The 21,301-nt window shown below is 39.5% G+C and overlaps 1 protein-coding gene across 3 annotated transcripts; it reads right to left on the reverse strand.

Moving 5' to 3' along the window:
• Positions 1 to 1,259: 1,259 nt before the first annotated feature.
• pcdh10a (protocadherin 10a) lies at positions 1,260 to 20,718 on the reverse strand. Of its 3 annotated transcripts, none has more exons than XM_077205100.1 (5): positions 17,739 to 20,718; positions 16,431 to 16,489; positions 15,202 to 15,308; positions 4,489 to 4,646; positions 1,260 to 2,347 (listed from the first exon to the last, which is right to left on the reverse strand). In XM_077205100.1, the coding sequence occupies exons 1-5, from the start codon at positions 20,226 to 20,228 to the stop codon at positions 2,294 to 2,296; spliced, it is 2,868 nt and encodes a 955-aa protein (XP_077061215.1). In that variant the 5' UTR covers positions 20,229 to 20,718; the 3' UTR covers positions 1,260 to 2,293. The 3 variants fall into 3 exon arrangements, with proteins under 3 accessions (XP_077061215.1, XP_077061213.1, XP_077061212.1); XM_077205098.1 differs by having other exon boundaries at positions 1,690 to 2,347; positions 4,329 to 4,646; XM_077205097.1 differs by lacking the exon at positions 1,260 to 2,347 and having other exon boundaries at positions 4,050 to 4,646.
• Between the last annotated feature and the right edge of the window lie 583 nt (positions 20,719 to 21,301).

Genomic DNA, 21,301 nt, shown 5'->3' on the forward strand with positions numbered 1-21,301 from the left:
GTTTTCTGAAGGATCATGTGACACTGAAGACTGGAGTAATGATGCTGAAAATTCAGCTTTTTCATCACAGGAATAAATTACATTTTGAAATATGTGAAAATAGTTATTTTTATATTAGATTATAGTAATATTATTTATGTCGTATTAGTTATATATTAATTCAAATAAACATTTAGTCAAGCAAAATTAGCAACCACAACAAGAAAAAGAAAAAAACTTCCTAAATTATTAAAGATAAACCCCACAGGGATGCTGGTCTAAATGGAGACCTCATTTTTACTTCAAAGGCTTCACACTGTTATTGTGAAGACTCATTGTGTCCATTCTGTGCAAGTGAAAAGTAATTTCTATCATATTTGTCCTCGTAGTAAAAGGAGTGCTTGATGTTTTTCTGTTGCTCATTATTCATGCGGGAGTTTTCAATTCAAAGCCTTGTTTTTACATGCTGATTTTACCCATGACACAAAACTGGGTGTGTGTTTTTTCCTCTCTCTTTTCTAATGGCCAATCAGGAACACTGGGGAAAAGGCCAGAGAAGTTTAATGTTCAAAACAGCTCTCTAATCACAGTCAGTGTGGCAGGACTGAATAAACATCCGCAATCAAAGTCTTTCATACTCGTGCTTATCATTTCAGGCCAAGAAGTAAAAGATGTTCTGAATTGCTTTGAATGAAACTATGAAGCATGTGAGCTAATGAGAGAGAGAGAGAGAGAGAGAGAGAGAGAGAGAGAGAGAGAGAGAGAGAGAGAGAGAGAGAGAGAGAGAGAGAGAGAGAGAGAGAGAGAGAGAGAGAGAGAGAGAGAGAGAGAGAGAGAGAGAGAGACCGGCTGTTGTCACAAATGACTGTTTCTCAGTTAGTTTTGAGTCCAAAGTATAATCATAAAAAAACATATATGGTTTTGTTCCTCTTCAACAAGTTAGTTGTCACATTTATTTTGGGGCAAATTCTTTTACATTTTGTATTTGTATACAAAAGAGAGAAAAAAAAAAAACATTTTTGTGTTTCATCACTGGTTTTACAGATTAAATTGTAGAGATCCCATATATTTCATGAATTGTGTATTTTTACATGTGTATTGTGTATTTTTACATAACCGTGTGAATGATTTTGTGGTTAAGACACAGATTTGACAACTAGTCCCGGTCTCAACTATATATAGTGTGTAATCTGCTATGGATGTGTGAGAGAGAGAGAATTATGTCAAATGACTACAGCATATCAAATATTTCTGCACTTACAGACAGAGAGGCCACACAATTTGAAGCCCCAATTTTAATGCAAGTCTTTTCAGCACTTTGTATTTGTTTATGGCAATATGGTGTTTAGGAAACTATCCAATGGGCTACACAGATTCAGAAAAAAGTATATATATATATATATATATATATATATATATATATATATACACACATATATATATATAGTTATTTGAAGCTTTAAAAGAGAACAGTACACACTTGCACACGTGAAGATAACCACAATGTCAGATGAAGTATATCCGTAGGCCAATGATAGGACAGAATCATCTTTTTTTCTTTCTTTTTTTTTTTTTACTTTTTCCTTTTTTGTGTGTGTCCCCCGCATCCACGCTTTTTCTAAAGATAGTAACTTCAGAAGAACACTTGACCACACTGATTAAGAAGAAAAAAAATAAACTACTATAGAAAACAATCAAGTCTAAAACGGATAGTTGAGTTTATAATGCACATAGTTTGGGCTCCTCTTTGTACAGTACGTTTGTACAAGTGTGTGTGTGTGTGTGTGTTTGTGTGTGTGTGTGTGTGTGTGTGTGTGTGTGTGTGTGTGTGTGTGTGTGTGTGTGTGTGTGTGTGTGTGTGTGTGTGTGTGTGTGTGTGTGTGTGTGTGTGTGTGTGTGTGTGTGGAAACGGGTAAAGGGCTCAGATAGTTGGTATAGTTTACAGTGGACTGTAAACAGAGACACACTGATCACAGAGTGGAGAGAGGGAGGAAACAACCGTGTCCATTGATCATTTTTCTCCTTTTGTCTCTCCATCACTCCTAATCCCATTTTTGAGCTCTCTCCCTCTGTTCTTCCCTCTTCTCATCCAGCTTTTCGGAGGAGATTTGGCGAGGTTTCTCAGTCCTGCTGAGACTTCTCAGGGTCCTTACGTCATCGGATCGCATCCGATTTAATCTGTTTCAGACGTCCGAACGAGCTGAGAACGACCGGATAGGCCGTGATTGAGTTCAGTAAAAAAAAAAAAAGAAACGGAGGAAAATTTAAAAAAGAAACCCTTGATGCTTTTGGCCGGCTGCGTTACTGTGCAAACTCACGCTTTTTCAGGAATGTCCACACGGAAGGTGCTAGGAAATCCTTTTGCGTGCTATAGGGCAAAGAACAGGCAGAGAACATATGGGTCGTTAAAATCATGTTCTTACTAATCCTTACATTTATTTCCCAGATTGAGTCTGATCTCACAAGGAAAAGTATTGCTGTTGCCATGTTTATTCATGCACTTCTAAAACATCGCTCTGTAAGTGCGCTCTTTTTTTCAGATAGTTACATAAATCTATCTTTAGATCTTGCATTTGAGTGAGAACTGTATAAATTATCTTTGTGTGAATGTTAAATTAGTTTTCTGTGAAATTTACTGTATGAAGATTGAGCTTAAATGTAGATTCCTGACATAAAAGAGCTTTAAATCCAGTTATTAAATATAGCACATAAAATCCATTTTGTATATCATATAAAATGTGACTGATAATTTAGAGTAACTTTAACACTTGTTTTATTAAATGTAATTAAAATGTAATTGCAATTAAGTTTATTTGTAAAATGTAAATGTAATTGTAATAAAATTATACAGGCAGTCATTTAGCATGTAAAATTTAATTAAAATGTATTTATTATCAATAAAAAAAAAGGCAAATTAAAGGCAAACAAGTAACCAAGGCGTTACAGAACCTTCTGAAACACATTTCTAGAGCGACATTTTGGCGGTGCGCTGATAAACATCAGTGTTGTGATGTTTTCTTGTGAGAGTGTTGCCCAAAATTCCCAAGAATAAAAAAAAATCAGTTATGCAAATAGGATAGAGGCGGGGCTTGTGGATATAAGGTCCATCATATCCACAGTTGGCATTGATTTTGCCAAGAAAGACATGTTCCTGGATCAACATCTTTTGTTGATCCAGGAACAACATTCCTGACCAAAAAGATAATCATAACCCAAACCCTTCCCCTAAACCTAACCCTACCCATAATTTATCCCTAAAATCAGAGGGAAATGCTAGGTGAATAAGAATGGTGTAGAAGCCCATAACCCTTGTTGTAAGACTAAACTTGACATTAACTATAAACCTATCCCTCAGATCTGATTGGTTGATTGGAATGTTGTTCCTGGATCAACATCTTTGCGATGTTATACTTAGTGAAATCACATTCACCCATATCCACATGTCTGAAAGGATACAAGCACATGCACATGCATACTTAGTCTCCGCCCCACAGGACAACACACAGTGTAGACTTGCCCTTGCTTTACTGCAGTACTGCATTAAAACAGGTGTAACACATTGCTGGATGTTTCAGCGACTGTGAGCGTTTACACTAGAACAGTTTGCATGCTATAATCAGAGGCGAGGAGGCAGGGCGCTATGACTGTCGCAAGTGTGATTATAGTAGAACTATGGCATATGGTGATTAGAACAGACATGGATACAGTGCATGATGAAAGAGACAGGTACTTAATGTAGGATTTTGTTGCATGTATATGAAAGCTGGGAAATAACCGCTTCCATTCCATATGGCATGCTGTGAATTTCTGTTTATTATGGCATAAAATGGAAATGTGATAAATCATGATTATAGGATACGTAGAGGCGTATGATGAGATATAGGCATGTTTTATAGACATACCATGTGTCTAAAGTGATTATGATGAATATAGATTTCAGCTCAAGGAAAAGTCACAGCACAAAAGTATGTGTTATGTAGGTTTGGATGATAAATTAGTGTCTTCAGGTGCTTTGGGTGGGAGAATTTAGAGGGCAGGGGAAGGACAAAATGTTGAACACAACTCCACGATTTCACTCAAAAAAATCCTTTATTGATATGTCCATATATTATACATTTATTGTTTTTGTTTTTTATCATTTTGCTTTTGAAGGAAAAGGGAAAACAAATTGGAAAGTGAGAGAATAGGTCAAGAAAGGGTGTTTTGAGAAATGGGATTACATTTTTTTTTTATTTTAGAAATATAAATAATTCTATACAAAGAGAGCCATGGGTTAGATTTGGAACAGATGACGGCAGTGGATCAGATCTGGAGGGTTCAGAAATCGTACGTTTTGAGCGAGTACTCACACAGATAGTTGGGTTTGTAAGGCGCTCGGGCGCTTGGTAAGAGTGTGTGTAGCTCGTGGCGTGTGAGCGTGCCGTGGTGTGACTTGTCTTTGCCGAACGTAGAGAATGATCTATCATCGGCCCGATTGCACGCATCGTCCGGAACCACGCTCTCCTGTACCTCAGTGTCCGGCACCGCATCCATTCCTGGGACGTGCAGGTTGCTACGGTAATCGGCGCCCTGGCGACCGTCGCCAGGCATGAAGGAGGGCATCCAGCAACGGTCGGAGTGACCCAGAGCCTTGCACTCTTCAGTGCAGTTGGAGAAAAGATCAGCTCCTGTGGAAGACAGAGGAAAGATGGGAGGAAAAGTTAGCTTAATTCTAGTCAAACGGAATGTAGACTAGAATAAATTGAGTAATGTTACTATATTTACTATAATGAATATTCTCATTCCATCAGGGGTGTTTCCTCCACACAGGCAAGGGAGGCAATGCCCCATCAATAAAATAGGGTGAGAAAATAATCCATATTACAAAAATAAAACAACGCAAATTTTTCATAATTTGACATTAAAAAGTATTGCTTGTTTTTCTAAAGTAACAGCAACACCAGCAGGGAAAGCTACAGCGGATGTCCACGTCTTTCTGAGAGGATGCAATGCCTCAATTGCTCTATGATTGGATGTGATTGGTTATAATTGACTATGATTGGTTCACGATAAATCCCGTCTTTTGTTTCCTTGCGTGTTCCACGTTCACAAACCAATCTGAATGAACAAAATGAAGGTGTTAATGGGACGACTAATAAAAGCAAATAAACAGCTCACCCACTTAGATATCACCACTTTATGCCACGTCAAAATCAAACTTGAAATGGCCTGAAAAACATGATGACTGGGGTTTTCTGTGAGCAATCAGCTTGGTGAAATTAAAGATACATCTCCGTGTCTGTGACTAGTGTTTGATCCGAAAATATGTTGACTATTAAAAAGAACAGCTGAACATCAGTTTACAAATAAAATATATTGTTTAAATTGTTACTGCATTTAGTTATTATTTTGGAATTAAATGTAAAAATGCTTAAAACACTAACCAGGGAAATATGACAACTTTAAGTGTAACTGGGGACATTTGATTAATTAAAACCAAAAAAATGTGTGCCTTTGCCTCCTCATTTCAGAACACCACTACAAGCTGCTGATATATACTATATATCTGTCTGGGTGGGTGTGTGTGTGTGTGTGTGTGTGAGTGAGCGGCAATGTCCTTGTGCTCGTGTTCCGAGATCAATTTAACAAAAAATATGTTTTGTGGAGTCTACATATTTCTTCACACTCTGAGATCTTCTGCTTTCACTTTATCTGCTGCTCTTCTGTGTAACAATCCAATGTCAACAGAAACACAAAGGCAAAATTACTACGAATTATCCAGAGCGCAGAGTCTGAAATTATTCAAATTTGAATGAAGATGATTATTTAACCAGACAGATTGCCAGCTTTTTACTCGTTTTATAATCAGCTGCAGTCATTGTCAGGCTTCAGCAAAGCACAGTAATTGACTGGAAGGCGGTCCACTGAAAGAAGGATAGTTATATACATCCATATACAAAGCAATGAACTCTCCAGCCTTTTGTTTCTCCATGTCTGCCTCTCCATGTCCCTCCCACCAACCGATATTAAACGAGTCTGTCTTTTCATTTTGTTAATTTCACATTTAAAATTTAATTAGTGTCTCTCATCGGCCGGTCTCTCAAGTCCTTCTTACAAACACTATAGGCAACGCAAGCAAAACTAACAACACTGGGAGAAACCTTTCTCCAAACACACACGCTCACATGTACACGCTCTAGCTTTCTGACTAATGACTACACAGAGCATGATAATTAGCCGGTTTCAGAGGAAAAGAACGAGAGGAGAGCTTGAAAGGGAAATAAATGAAAGAGAAGGGCAGAGAACAGTGTGGCGTCACACTGAACTCTAATAAAGGCCTCTGGATACAACCCCAACATGAGGCTCAGTGTTTTCAGAAGCGTAAAGACCGGTTCAGAATTAGGACGAAGAATATGACCGCATGAATACAGAAATCACAGTCATGGCTTAGTGGTTATGTGCTTGACAACATAATCTCATGACAATTCGAAACTATTTAGCATTTTGTTGAATTGATGGTTAATTCTTATGAATTCGTATGATCTAATTCGTACTCCTTTGTATGATCTGCTTATGCCCCACATAAGCTTGTTTAGGGGTGGACCTTCATGCTTACATGCTTCTAAAAATCATGCGTTTTCATATAATTCATATCGTACAAATTCATACAAAATCACCACCTTATAAACTGAGCTTTGGCACTCATGAGGATACCAAATTGTCATTAACAAATGGTTATTTCCCATTGATTGTTAGGGTAGTTAATGGTTAGGTATCTTAACTGTGGGTTCTAATCAACAGACTAGGACCAACACTAAAATGTGTGCTTAGGTTGTTATCAAGGTTAGAGATTTGGAAGTTCGATCTAGGAGAAAAGATAAGAATAGTAATCAGGGTTAAGCCTTGTTTACATTGACACATTCAGCCTGGCGTGAACCATCACAGATACACGTGCAAATCAGCATTTATACTTCATGCGCACTGCATTGCACGATTCTCTGCTAAAGTGTATTCTTTTTATTCATGAACACGTAACAGGCAATTTCACAGTGCAGGCGGAAACATGGTGCTTTTAAAATTATTTGCAGTCAAAAGTCCAACATAGGTCCATATTCTTATAACCTTTCCTCAAGTTCGGATTGCCACATACAAAAATTGCAAGCACCGTGATGTCACTGTTGGTCGGCACATTTTTGTACTTGCTAATACTAAAATATTCCAGGAGTAAAATCACAGTCAAGATGAGCAGCATAATATGGCATTGCATGATTTATTATGCAGCACCTGCATGGCCTATCGTAATATATTACATGAAATATTAAACTCCTATTTTTTATTAAAGATGGAAATCTTATTAGTTCTTTCATCACAGTTAAATAAGGAATTACTATATGTGTCACTAGGTGCTCTGCACTAATGTCTAATGGTAATCAGATTTTTTTTTTATACTACTTATGTTTTTCTGCTAAAATCTTAGTGCTACGTGAGCTTCCGGTATGTTGTAAACTGTGGTACTAGCAAACAATTTCTGTCATATTTCTAAAAATTTCGCTAGGGTATAGGGTTAGACTCGGCCGATGTCAACTGTAGACGCGCTAGAGTATAAATATTATTGGACGTAGTTAGGTTTAGGGAAAAATCTACGACAAGATCAAGAAGCTTTAAATACCTTAGTGTGATACTTCCTCAAGACTTACTTTTGTGCTTAATCTGAACCTCACTGCACCAGAAGTCGTGGTGACCACTGAGGTTAAATGCAGAAGCGATTTTGCATAGTCCATTACAAAAAGTCAGGTTCTTAATGACGCTGTCTTCCAAAAAATAACAAAATTACAGAAATCATTGTTAGAAATCATTTTAAAAGATTTGTTTTTTAAATAATATATCAAAAGTAACATGCATGAGTGTGTAAGCTAACTCTCAGTGCCTCACTGAGCAATGGCTAACTTTCGGTCCTGTTGCGTGGTAAATTTTATCATTTATAAAAGTGTCTGAATCACGAGTTTATTCATTTTGAGAAAGGTTACAGAGTTCCACAAGAGGAATAACCTATAAAAGAGTGAAAGAGAGGGAGCAGATACAGTACCGTTAAAAGAGTGATGCACCAAGGTCAGATTCCAACAAGTACAATGAGGGAGAGCAATAAAATACAAAAGAGAACATTTGAAGTGAAGGAAAAAAGAGGAGAGAATGAAAGAGTCTGTAGACTGATATAAGGACATTTGAGACACAGGTAAAGACAAAGACCCAAAGAGAAGGAGAGGGAGGCAGTGGATGCATGTCAGGCCAAACTCTAATCTCTAATTCCTTGTGGCAGAAGCTTTCTGAGTGAGATCAAAAGACAAATCTGTGCTGCTGATAAACCTGACCATAATATAAGTGTATGTGTGTGTTGATGCTTAAATGAACACACGGGGGAGTAATGTTTTATTAGTGTAGAGCTGTTGTGATGATTTGCATAAGTAACCAGGAAACATGTTATTAGTGTGGCTTTGGGACCTTCAGGTATATGCATAAAAAGGCTGAATATTAAATGCACTGACCCAGAATACTGCGCTTATTAGAATCCCTATAGGTGACTTTGGTAGTTGAAGAAGCATTATTGCGTGATCAAAGTGTCTGGTTATGTTGTGCACAGTGAAATCAGCTTGCTTGTAACGCCTCTTTCATTTACTGGACGGCACAGAAAACTCAAGATACCCAAGATAATTGCTGCTGAAATGAGCGTATCAAGATACTCTCTTGAAAAGAGGGTTTTCTCAGAGATGCCATTGAAGAACCATTTTTGGTACCTCAAAGAACCATTCAGGTGACAGTTTATATTTTAAAAATATAAAGAATCTTTATCCACCATAAAGAACACTTTGTGGAATGGAAAGGTTCCAAGGTTCACATGGAACCATTGATTCCATTAAAGAAATGAAAGGTTCTTTAATGGAACCATTGATTCCATTAAAGAACATTTGTTTTTATGAGTGCAGGCATAAACATTCACTTGTGAAAGATGTGATACACTTCTACCTGCTTTATATTGCTCGTATGTTGCTCTTTTAAAGCTCAGGTTACAACAAAGCATATACTAAGCATCAAAACATTTAGTCTCAGATCTGCTAAATAAGTAAGAATAGAGCTATAAAATAAAGTTACGTTGGTTAATCTTGAAATCTTTGGTTTTTGAATGCAGACTTTGGTGTCTAAGCAGTTTTTGACATTGCTGAGATCTCTTCTGAAACTCTAGAGGAGACGTGAGATTACTCTCGTATTTGTCTCAAGGGGAAATCTGAGAAGCTTAAGCAAAAGTCTACATTTTCTCTATCATTGCTGTCAAGGATAAGCAAAGTTAAAAAGATTTCTTATGTGATTCTTCTTCCCTACGTGCTACTCAGGGCTTCTAATCTTACAGACTCAACATCTGAATCCACACTCAGCTCACATTTCTGCTCAGATGTGTTGTGAAATCCATAGATCACTTCCACAATCTGTCCACTTTGTTATTTCACTATTATATCAGGGTGATATATATGGACAGAGATACGCGGGTGTACACAGAGGCATAAATCTTGTTAAAGCAGGGATCCAAGGCCATTGTGACATCATCAATATTAAGTACACCGATAAACCAGACTGCATACAATCAAACTCAATGTAATTAGAACAGCGGTCTCTAAATAGCCCCAACCGAGCGAGCAGACAGAAGCTCACAGCATGAGCTTCACATCGATATCACAGTCACATGCAGAGACTCGTGTAGAACATGCGAAAGGTCTGCTTTTGTATGTGAAAACAACCTTTGGATAACACAGAAAACTAGAATACCATGTCCTAAATGCAATACTAGTGCTTGCCAGGCAGAAAAGTAATAGTCAAGTCATCTTTATTTCTATAGTGCTTTATACAAAGCAGATTGTTTCAAAGCAGCTTCAAAAAAATAAAATGACACTAAAATAATGATCAATGATGCAAAATTCTGCTATAAAGCATGTTATACAGCAGACAAGAGTCATTTTATCAGCTCAAGTCAGTTCAGTGTTGATTCAGTTCAGTTCAGTAACTGTTTAAGTTAATTAATCATGAAATTAGTTAAATTTACCTATAAGAAGCTCTACAGGTAGTAGTGTCATCCAGCTCAATTAAGTTTTGTTCTTATACTATAATGTTAGTACAGTGTTTTTTTTTTTTTTTAAGTTAGCCAGCCAGCCTCTCGCACTTTTTAATTTTGACAAAAAATTCATGGCCCCCAGAATATTTTTTGTATGAATATCTGAACATACAGTATATCAAAAGAAAGAAAAGAATGTTATTATCAGGGGTGCATATAACTGTTGCGCATTCATGGTAAAAATAAACGATGCGCAGCATCAAACGTTGAGGGAAGCGCTTTTGAGTTCCAACATTTTCGGGGACAGACTAAGATTTTTGTTTTATGAATGTTTTATGAATTGAACTAATATGAATTTATGTGATTTTGTGGTAGAATAATATCCTTTAATGTAGACTTTAACCATCAGATCCTAGTCAGCAGAACAGGACCCACATTTGCTGGAGATTGCGGGGTGAAGGAGGACATGCAAACGTTGGCACACTGAAGCAACAAATTAGATGATTTTTAAGTTTTAAATCTTGTTACAATTATTTACACAGAACATCTGTGATTTCATATATTGATTTGGGCAGGGTTGGGATCTCTGTAGCTTTAACTCCTATTTACAACACATTACAATATAGAATATATCTAAATCATTATTAAAGGTACAGAGAAATGTAGTTAAGGTATTAGAGGCTCAGAAAAATGAACAGAAACAATGTGAAAAAGTAATATACCACAATCACAGATGTTCCTATAGAAACAGGATTAAAATTCTCAGAGGAAACTGAGGTCACTTAAAAACAACAATGGCTGTGGAAGAAAAACAGACTTTTTCAATTTGGACGGGATTAAAGTCACAAAGTATGTCTGTGAATAACAAAATTACCATCCTCAGGGAAAACAAGTCCAATTCGAATGAGGATTAAGGTTGAAATTATCTAGAAAACAAAGTTTGAATGCAGTCATTAAATGGTTCAATCTAAGTTAAATGCTGAAATCTGGGCTAATAGTTCGGCATTAGTGTTCTTTGGATAAAAAGAACATGAAAATGTGGCATCTATTATGGATTGCAAGTGGTAGATCTCAAGGATTTTATGATTTTTTTAGCCGTCAAGAGAAATTTGAGCTGTCAGAATAATTGTGTTTAAAACCTAAAAGCGATATGATTCAGCAAATTGCATTTGCACAGTTCTTTCCATTGTTCTGCAATACAATACATCCTTGTATTGACAATATAGTGTAGCATGTTGTATGCTATAGTTTAACACCTGCACTTAATATAAATATATGAAGAAAGAAAAATATCGACATGATTTTCCATGAAATCCTATATTTGCAGACCTGTATTCGATTAGACATTAGATATCCTCAGTGCATCTGGGAGCTTTATTAACAACAATGATCTGAGTAGATGCTGGACTTTGGGGTTGCAGACTTCCAGAGAAAAAGGGATGATGCGTTGAGTACAAACACAATGACTAACTAAGCTGTTCTGTATCAGGAAGCGCTCTGCATCCCACAATAACTGTGTGCGTTATTTTCGTCTCTTTCTGCTTCTCTTGCATTTTCTCTTCTGGAGACCTCATCACATCTTTTATCAATGGTGTGCAAAAGCATCAGAATGAAAAGGAAAAACACTGCCAAAGCCCTGATGAGCAGAATTTCCCTTCAGAACACCTGTCGTCAGGCTGACCAAAGACCTGAGCTCACATGCTGAGGACAAGCATTTTTGCTAGGGGTTGGGAGAAAACGTATGGTAATTTTGTTTTGAAGAACAAGAGTGAAAGTAATGATGATATGCTGAACATCTGGCTGGGCTTTCACTCAAAATAAAATAGCTGCCATAAGAAATTACCTATATGGTCACTACTGTCTTGGGGAGTGATTAACTAGCGATGTTACTAACTTAACTGCATTTTTCAGTAACGTGTGTATCAAAGTTGCGTATCTTTTCCAGTAACAAGCTTTTTTTAATAAGTGGTGATGTAGTGTGACAAAACACTGCATCACTGCTTTTTGTCACATTGTATTGAACACAGAACTTCATACTGATCGAGCTGAGGCAATAATCCAAACAATAAGCAGCTGTTCAGATGGTTCATGTATAGAATAATTTAAAAAAGAAAAAAGTTGTTGCATGGACTTTTTTTTCTTCATAGCAAAACATGTTAAATGCTGTTGTTTGACTGTATTTCACAATGTACGCTGTTTTGCATTGTAATTGTACTTTGAATTTAGTGTGCTATACTGTCTTACTTTAAATTGAGATGTTTATTGTATAAATTGCTAAATAAATTATATGATCTGACATACTGTATATTTAAATTGTAAATAGCTGATGTGTTTATTTAGCTACCTTTTGTTTGAAGCTTGTAGCAAAGTGTACTTGTGGTAGAACTTAAATTATGAATAGTTTGAAGCTTAGGCTACCAGCATTGACTTTCACCGTAGCTACAAACTATTTGCTTGTGTGTGTGTGTGTGTGTGTGTGTGTGTGTGTGTGTGTGTGTGTGTGTGTGTGTGTGTGTGTGTGTGTGTGTGTGTGTGTGTGTGTGTGTGTGTGTGTGTGTGCGTGTGCGTGTGTGCGTGTGTGCATGTGCGTGTGCGTGTGTGTGTGCGTGTGCGTGCAGAGCAAATGGAGTTACTCTGATTGGGAAATGATAGCATTAAATTACAGCGACAGGAGTGATTTGATTAACGTCATCACCACCACACATCCCTCATTTATAGATAATCATCAATCTATCGCTCACTCATGTTAATCTAATTGTGCAATTTGTCACGCCTCTGTCTCTTTGCAAACAAATGCAGATGTAACCGTCTAAATCAAGTAAAGGGCCATTTTCTGACCTCAGCTCTTCTAGCTTGACACTCATGCTCGATTGAGAGACCCAAAGGCCATTTAAATAGATTGAAAGATATACTTTAAAGTACCAGGCTTTTCTAATCTCATAAGAATTGATTATAAATAAAATTTCAATTATTTTAATGTGCTTCTCCTTAAAATGGTATATTACTTACATCAATGCATACAGCTTTTATTCTATGTTTCATGTGTTTTGAAGAGATCAAATGAATCCCAAACAGAAACAGATACCAGTCACTTTTTTTTAAGTGCATGCATAGTGTGTGGTAAAACAGAAAGATAAAACTCGGGCAGACTTAAAAATAAATGTACCAAAGGTGATTTGCGCAGTGATGCCAAAGAATAAATATTCTGGGTTCCCCAAAGAACCTTTCAGTGTACAAATTAAAATAACCTCTTTTTTTCACTCTAAATAACCTTTTTGCGCAATGGAAAGGTTCCATCGATGTTAAAGTTTCTTCATGGAACCATAGATTGCAACAAAGAACCTTTGTTTTTAAGAGTGTAATGTCTGCTTTAAATTTGTAATGAGGTAAAATGTACATTAAAGAATTTGAAAATAAGATACGTAATTTTTTGGGGGAAATTACTATTATTATTTGGTAACACTTTACACAAGCAATACATTTCTTACAGTATAAATCAATCTTTGTTATTTAATAAAATTTTAAAAAAAAATGATAGTTAATAAAAAACAACTGTTCACTGTTAGTTCATCTCCATTAAATATGAACAGATATAACTTTTGATGTTAAAAATTTTTAATAATTTGATGTATTACTAAATGTTGACATTAAGTCAATAAATCAATATAAGTCTATATAAGATCAATAAATGCATTAGAAGTAAGTTTCAGTGTTAATTCATGTTAGCTAATATAGTTAACTGCAAACAAATGGAACTTTATTGTAATGAGTTACCTATTATTTTTATATTTACATTATTGGGATCTAAGGGACCTTAAACATAAGAGCATTATAGTCATTTCAACAGAATATGTGGGTTAAAACAGTTCTTTCGCTTTCCTTTCTATCTTTTGGCAGGGCTTCTTTTAATTTATACTAATATCTCTAAATTGATGCTGTAAGAATAAAAGGGGGCGAGGTAGGGATGTGTGAAGGAGATTGCGTGTGTGTGTGTGTGTGTGTGTGTGTGTGTGTGTGTGTGTGTGTGTGTGTGTGTGTGTGTGTGTGTGTGTGTGTGTGTGTGTGTGTGTGTGTGTGTGTGTGTGTAAGTGGTTGTTAATGCAGTGGTGCTACCCCTGTCAGTGTCCCAGGCCTTCATCTTAACCTTGCTGTGATAATTGGCTATGCAGAGACAGGCACTGAAATGGGAGTGCAGAAACTGCGAGCTTGCCAACACACACCCAGAGGAGGGCAGGGAAGGAAAGGACACACACACACACACACACACACACACACACACACACACACACACACACCTTCTCGTTTTACCTATTTGATGCTCTAATAAGTTTTCAAAAAAAAATCTCAATCCCTCTGCCTCTTTCCCTTCCTCCTTCTGTGATTTCCCCCCCAGAAAGGACTGTATCAAAGGTGTTTCTATAGTAAAGTTCCTTCAAACTGTGGTTACCTAAAATGCGAAACCATGCTCGTTTCAAAAATTTGTATTCCATTGTGTGCAGCGCATACGTAATATCTGGCAAGCCGTCATCTAACTGTTTGCCAAACCAAAGGCTGAATGTCATGATTCTTTGGAGAGAAAGGTCAAAGCTTTATCCAGTCGAAGCCGTAAGGCTCCACCTTGATCAATAAACCAGCAGAAATGAAATATAGAACATGAAAGTCAAACGGCTCATCAAATTGAATATAAAGTAGGAATAAACAAAATTATATCAAATTAATCTCTAACAAACTATTGGCATTTCACTGTGCTCGACTCAAACGTTTTTGGCATTTGATATGAATGGAAAATAATTGTGTTTGGGGGTGTGGGTGGGGTGGTGGGTAGCTGTTTGGGTTCGTTACCGTGGAAGCTTTCAAATACTCATTAAATGCTTCAGAAAGCCTGTCCATCAGACAAGTCAGACTCGTTCGCAGCATTGACTGAAATCCGTTTAGCTTTGTTGACAGATGTATAATTTCCACGCAATCCCTATATTGATCCACTGTTGGAATCGGTTAAAGGCTTGTCGCGTTGCTTTCATAGCCACAATGAGAGCAATTTCCCAACGTCTATGTTTCTCCTCAGCATTCATTCCCCAGGGGCCTTTCACCCATCCACGCTTCTTTCAGGTGGACAGTAGGAGAGAAACTCGTAATCAACTCACCTGCTGTGTGGCCCCGGTTGGTGGCGTCATGGTCGCTGTCTCCCTGCTCGCTATCTCCATGCCCGCTGTCTTTAGAACTGACAATATCTGCCTCTTGAAACGCTGAACTATAAGGGAATTTTCATTGTTTAATAGTCATTTGGTAATTGGAGCTTTGTACTGCATTTTTTCATTAGAAGTATTTGATTGTTTTGGTTATTTAACACTTTTGGCACAGTTTTACATTTTAGACTGCTGATTAAATTCGATATCAAATTCTGAATCAGACTTGTGCTGTGTAGCTTGAAACATTAGGATGACACATGCGACCCTGAGTAAAATCTTGGGATTTTGGCTAGGGGCCACATCATTTATACTGCTCTTGCTTTATATCAGAGTGTCTGTACCCATTTAACCATATTTTTGGGCACAAATTGTACCCTTAAGTTAGCTTAATTTGACAAAACCTCATTTTGGGGAATCCTCATTTGTAAAAAAAAAATGTTTTAAATAATAATAATAATCTTTTATTTTATTTTTTTGAACATTCTAAAAATGTCAAAAGATTTATGTTAGGGTGTGGGTTTGGTTTAGGTTATTTATAACTGGCTGTATATAAAAATAATAGAAGTCAATGCAATGTTCCCATTTAGATAGCTTGAACTTCTACGGTCTGTCTTTCTCTCTCTCTCTGTGTGTGTGTGTGTGTGTGTGTGTGTGTGTGTGTGTGTGTGTGTGTGTGTGTGTGTGTGTGTGTGTGTGTGTGTGTGTGTGTGTGTGTGTGTGTGTGTGTGTGTGTGTGCGCGCGTGCGTGCGTGTGTGTGTGTGTGTGTATGTGTGTGTGTGTGTGTGTGTGTGTGTGTGTGTGTGTGTGTGTGTGTTGGGCCTGGTAAACCCTACATTATGGGGACAAAATGTCCCCACAAAGATGGCAATATCCGAAATCCTTGTCCTTGTTGGGACATTGTTTGGTCCCCATGAGGAAAACAGCTTATAAATCATACGTAATCATCAATCACAAGTAATGATTTTTGAAAATGTAAAAATGCAGAAAGTTATTGTAAGGGGATAGAATACACAGTTTTTGTACAGTAAAAAAAAAAAAGATAATGTCTGTGGAAAGTCCCTGTGTGTGTGTGTGTGTGTGTGTGTGTGTGTGTGTGTGTGTGTGTGTGTGTGTGTGTGTGTGTGTGTGTGTGTGTGTGTGTGTGTGTGTGTGTGTGTACAGTGAATGTGAGCTGTCATCTCACCTGTTAACACGTCGGGGTCTATCCACCAAGTAGCTGAGCTCAGTTCTCTGGTGCTTGGTCTAAAAGACATAAACAATAACAATAATTGAGTATGACATTCTACATTTATCATTAAAACACTGGTCAGGGCTCTGTTCTTGCTCTGTCCATGCACTAGAGCACCTCAACCATAGAACCGCCTTTGTTCCACTGATACCCAGCTACTGTGTGCTTTGCATACTTAAACCCTTGTCCAATACACTCCCCCCTCCCTACTCAGGCTTGACTCCAGAGGGCTACACCCTTTCAGAGAATGCCAGGGGATAGTAAAGTATACCTTGTTGGATGGCGGGGGCTCACTTAATGGTCCCATGGTATGAAAATGTCATTTTATGGCTCGTCTCAGAGGCAAAAAGCAAAGATGTTAAAATAAATGTGATAGCGGTTTGTAACCACCCTCAATATTCACTTCCCCCTTATATTCCAAGTATTGGTCAATCGATATAATATTTTCATTGATCTTTTCTGAAATGTTTACATTAAGGATTCCCTCCAGTCTTGAATATGTGGTTACATCCTTGTATATAACAGACCCTAAAGTTCTGTAGTGTAATTAAAGGATCTGAAAAATGGACTACAGCTCTGAGCTACCTTTAAAAGCACTATGTGAGTCATAAGCAAGCAGGTGATTACAATCTGACATTACAAACACAGGAAGATGAAAGATCATGACTGAACAGACTTTTAAGGTGCATATATGTATATAGAGAGATACATTTAGTGCGCTGTTTCCATCCACTGAACTTAAATATATTCTATCATTTTTACTCAATTTTACGAGTTTTCAGAGTCTCAATTTTCTGCATCAGTAATTCAAGTCGAAGTGGTTGAAAAAGTGCAATGAACTTATCTGTGAATATTGTAACTTTGGCACCACTTTGATTTCATTTAAATCAATTAAATTTATTTTTGTATTATTTTTTTAGAATGTGAAATTTTACAGTTTGTCTCATTATAGCAATAAATGACAACACTTAATATAAAGGCTACATAAATACAAACAAACAAACACACACACACACACACCCACACACACACACACACACACACACACACACACACACACACACACACACATATATATATTCATTTTAATTCCTATACGAATGTATGCAAAAATATTAAGTAATAAAATCAAAGATAGTTTATCGACATTGTGAACGTGTTAATGACGTATGTTAATATGGTAATGAGATGCTACTGATGTACGCATTTTATACTGAATTCAGATAAAGTGTTGCCCGTATAGGTAATAAAATGTGTTTTCACCTCGCTCGATAAAATGCTCCCGTTAGAGATGATATCTGGTTGCTGATCCGCGTATCCGGCAACGATTGCCCCGCACGGGTTGTGCTCTGTGTCTGTGCTCCGGGATGGACTGCACGGTTTGAGAAACATCAGGTCGGTTTTGGCAGACTCCGGTGTCAGGCACACCTGGTAGCAGTAGTTCTGATTCTGGTGGTGCGAGCCGAAAGTGCCCGACTCTTCAACTGGCACCTGTGCGGTACTGGCCACATTAGTGCTCTGAACGAGCATGATGTCCGATTTACTGAGCTTCTTCTTGCGCCCACGCGCTTGGCGACTGCAGCACTGACAGCACGAGTCTCCGGCCATGCACGTGTAGATATTCAGTTTCTTGTCCTTCTGACAGCGCACCGCCAGCACTATCATGGCGAGGAGGAAAATGAAGGACACGGAGCCAAGAGCGATGATGAGGATGAGTGTGAGGTCCAGCGAGCCCTCTTTAGACTTCACTGACCCCCGGTCGCCGCTCCGGACCTCCACTACGCTGTCCACGAGCACAACGTTGATGCTCGCGGAGGACGAGAGCGGCGGCTGGCCGTGATCGCGCACCTCGATCAACAGGTCGTACGGGTGCGGCGGGTCTCGTTTGCTGGATACCCTGCGCGCGGTACGCAGCTCGCCGGTTCTCCAGTCCATCCGGAACATCCCGAGCTCGTTTCCCCGGAGGATGCTGTACGACAGGCGCGCGTTCTCACCATCATCAGCATCCGTTGCAACAATACGGGTCACCAGGTATCCCGGCTCGGCTGAGCGGGGCAAATGTTCCCTCGCGGTGCCGTTTTTGCCCAAAGGTGCAATTACAGACGGGGTATTGTCATTCTGGTCCACTATGATGACATTAACGGTGGCGTTGGCAGTTAACTCGGGCGCACCGGAGTCCTTGGCGTGCACCATAAAACTGAACTCTTTTATTTGCTCGTAATCAAAAGAGCGCAGAGCGTACAAGTAGCCGTTCTCAGAGTTGATTGACACGTAGGTTAAGATGGACATACCCTGTATTTCGCACTCCAATATGGAGTAAGTGACATAGGCGTTCTGTCCAACATCTGGATCCACGGCGCTCACCGCGTAAATGTAAGCGCCCGGGACGTTATTCTCTGTCACGTACACGTCGTAAACCGTCTGCATGAATCTAGGTGCATTGTCGTTTTCGTCCGAAACGTGCACTTTGATGGATTTGCTTGTGGAGAGAGATGGCACCCCCTTGTCTTTGGCGACCACCGTGAGCGTGTACGACTCCGCTTTCTCGCGGTCCAGCGGACCGTCCGTAACGATCGTGTAATAGTTTTTGAAAGACGACTTGAGTTTGAACGGAACCTCGCCGTGCAGCTCGCAGGTCATCTGTCCGTTCTCGCCGGAGTCCCGGTCAGTGACGCTTAGCAGAGCGATCACCGTGCCCGGGGCAGCCTGCTCGCTTACCGACTCCGTTACCGTGCTGAAGCTAATCTCTGGCGTGTTGTCGTTCACGTCGATGAGTTTGACCAGAACTTTGCAGTGCGCGGGCACGGCATTCGGCCCCATGTCTTTCGCCTGCACGTAGATCTGATGCGTGCTGCTCTCCTCGTAATCCACCTCCCCGGTCACTTCAATCCTCCCGGTGCGCGAGTCAATGTTAAACAGATCCCGAATACGCGGCGGATTGTGACTGCTTAGAGAGTAAACAATCTCTCCGTTCTGGCCCTCGTCCATATCGGTGGCATTGAGCTGAATAACGAGCGTGCCAACTGGAGAGTTCTCGCGCAAGCTCACAGAGTAAACGGATTGATCGAACGTGGGCGCGTTGTCGTTTGAGTCCAGTACTTTAACCACTAGCAGTGCGGTGCCGGTCCTCTGTGGCTGCCCTCCGTCCACGGCGGTGAGCACGTACCTGTGCACCGCCTGCTGCTCTCGGTCCAAGGGTTTATCCAACACGAGCTCCGCGAACCGGTTGCCGTCACCCTGCGTCTGTACGTCCAAATAAAAGAAGTTGTTGGTGGTGATGGCGTATGTGTTCAAGGCATTAGTCCCCACATCAGGGTCGAATGCGTTCTCCACCGGGAAGCGGGTGCCCGGTGTGGCGCTCTCGGTGATCTCCACGGTGATGTCCGTCTCTGGGAAACTCGGCGGATTGTCGTTAATATCCATGACCTCGATCTCGACGCGGAACAGCTCGAGTGGGTTCTCCAAAAACACTTCGAGGTGCAGGAAGCACGGGACGGTCTGGCGACATATCTCCTCTCGGTCGATGCGCTCGTTCACCACCAGCGCTCCGTTCTCTAAGTTGACCTCCAGGTACGGCGTGCGCGAACTAGGCACGGTCTGGAAACGGCGCGCGGAAAGTTTGGTGATGTCCAGCCCCAGATCTTCGGCGATATTTCCCACAACCGTCCCGCGCTCCTGCTCCTCAGGTACCGAGAAGTGCAGCTGCGATAACCCTCCATCCAAGATCGAGAAAAAGAGAAATATCAAAATCATCTCCAAACAACAAGTGCACTCCTCTTTATCCCCTCGCTCTGTCTTGACTCCTTTTCTTCTCCAGTCACAGCTTAGGAATTACCCATCGCTTTAGTCTAATAAAACATTTGCACTGTGCAATTTCCCAAATGAACATGAAAGCTCCTGTGTTGTACGGTGTCAGCCTGAAACCATGTCGCCATATGCGCAAGATCTATAGCCATTTGATATAATGGTATCTCAAGGAGAGCAGAATTTAGTAGTCCGTGCGTCACAGAAAGACATTGCAGAACCTACAGATAGCCCGATCCTTAATACTGAGAAGCAAAACCTTACCAAAACTATTTTGCTTAATAAGTGGATAGAATCAATTGAAAAATAAAATCCTGTACGTATACTGCAAACAAATAATACTTTTCTACATAGGCTGTAGTTGTCTAATGGTTCATAACTGCGGGATGATTAGAAATCCGTAGGTCCCCTCTTCTCGAGTTCTGCAAGGAGAGTGAGCATCAGTGCGTTGTTTTGCGCAGAGCTCTTGCCACCAGCAGCCAATGGACGCTCCGAACTGCCAGCGCTGCGTCACCTGATTCGACCGTGGGAATGTCAATCACACGCGCCCTCCCTCCTCAGTGCGCCCTTACATCCCCACTCCAGCTCACTTTAGAAGACATGTGAATCAATTCTCATTCTCCATTTAAAGTCAAACAGGCGTATTAAAGGTAAATATTAGCACGGGAGAACAAGATTCACGGTGTTCTGAAGTCCTTTTTAGCCTATCTGTCAGTTTCTATTCTTGACCAATTCATTCATTTGTCTATTTAGCGTTTTAATATGAGTAGAATGTACGTGTTTGACTGTATTTGACAAAATGATGAATGTCATACGTATTTAAGAATCAATTCTTAATAACGACATCAGAATGTTTTGAATCTTAAGCACGGAAAGTGTATGCTTCTCTTTAGTATGCAGTTCACGAGCGCGCATGCTGAGAGCGCGTGTATGTGGAGGAATCTCTGGGAGAAAAAAAACATGCAAGTAATTTCAATGGGGGAAAATGATTAAAAAACTTTGAGTAATAACGTTTACTAGAA

The sequence above is a fragment of the Siphateles boraxobius genome, unplaced genomic scaffold (assembly GCF_051911475.1).
Source record: "Siphateles boraxobius isolate OS27281-9 unplaced genomic scaffold, OSU_SipBor_1 53, whole genome shotgun sequence".
Lineage (NCBI taxonomy): Eukaryota > Metazoa > Chordata > Actinopteri > Cypriniformes > Leuciscidae > Siphateles > Siphateles boraxobius.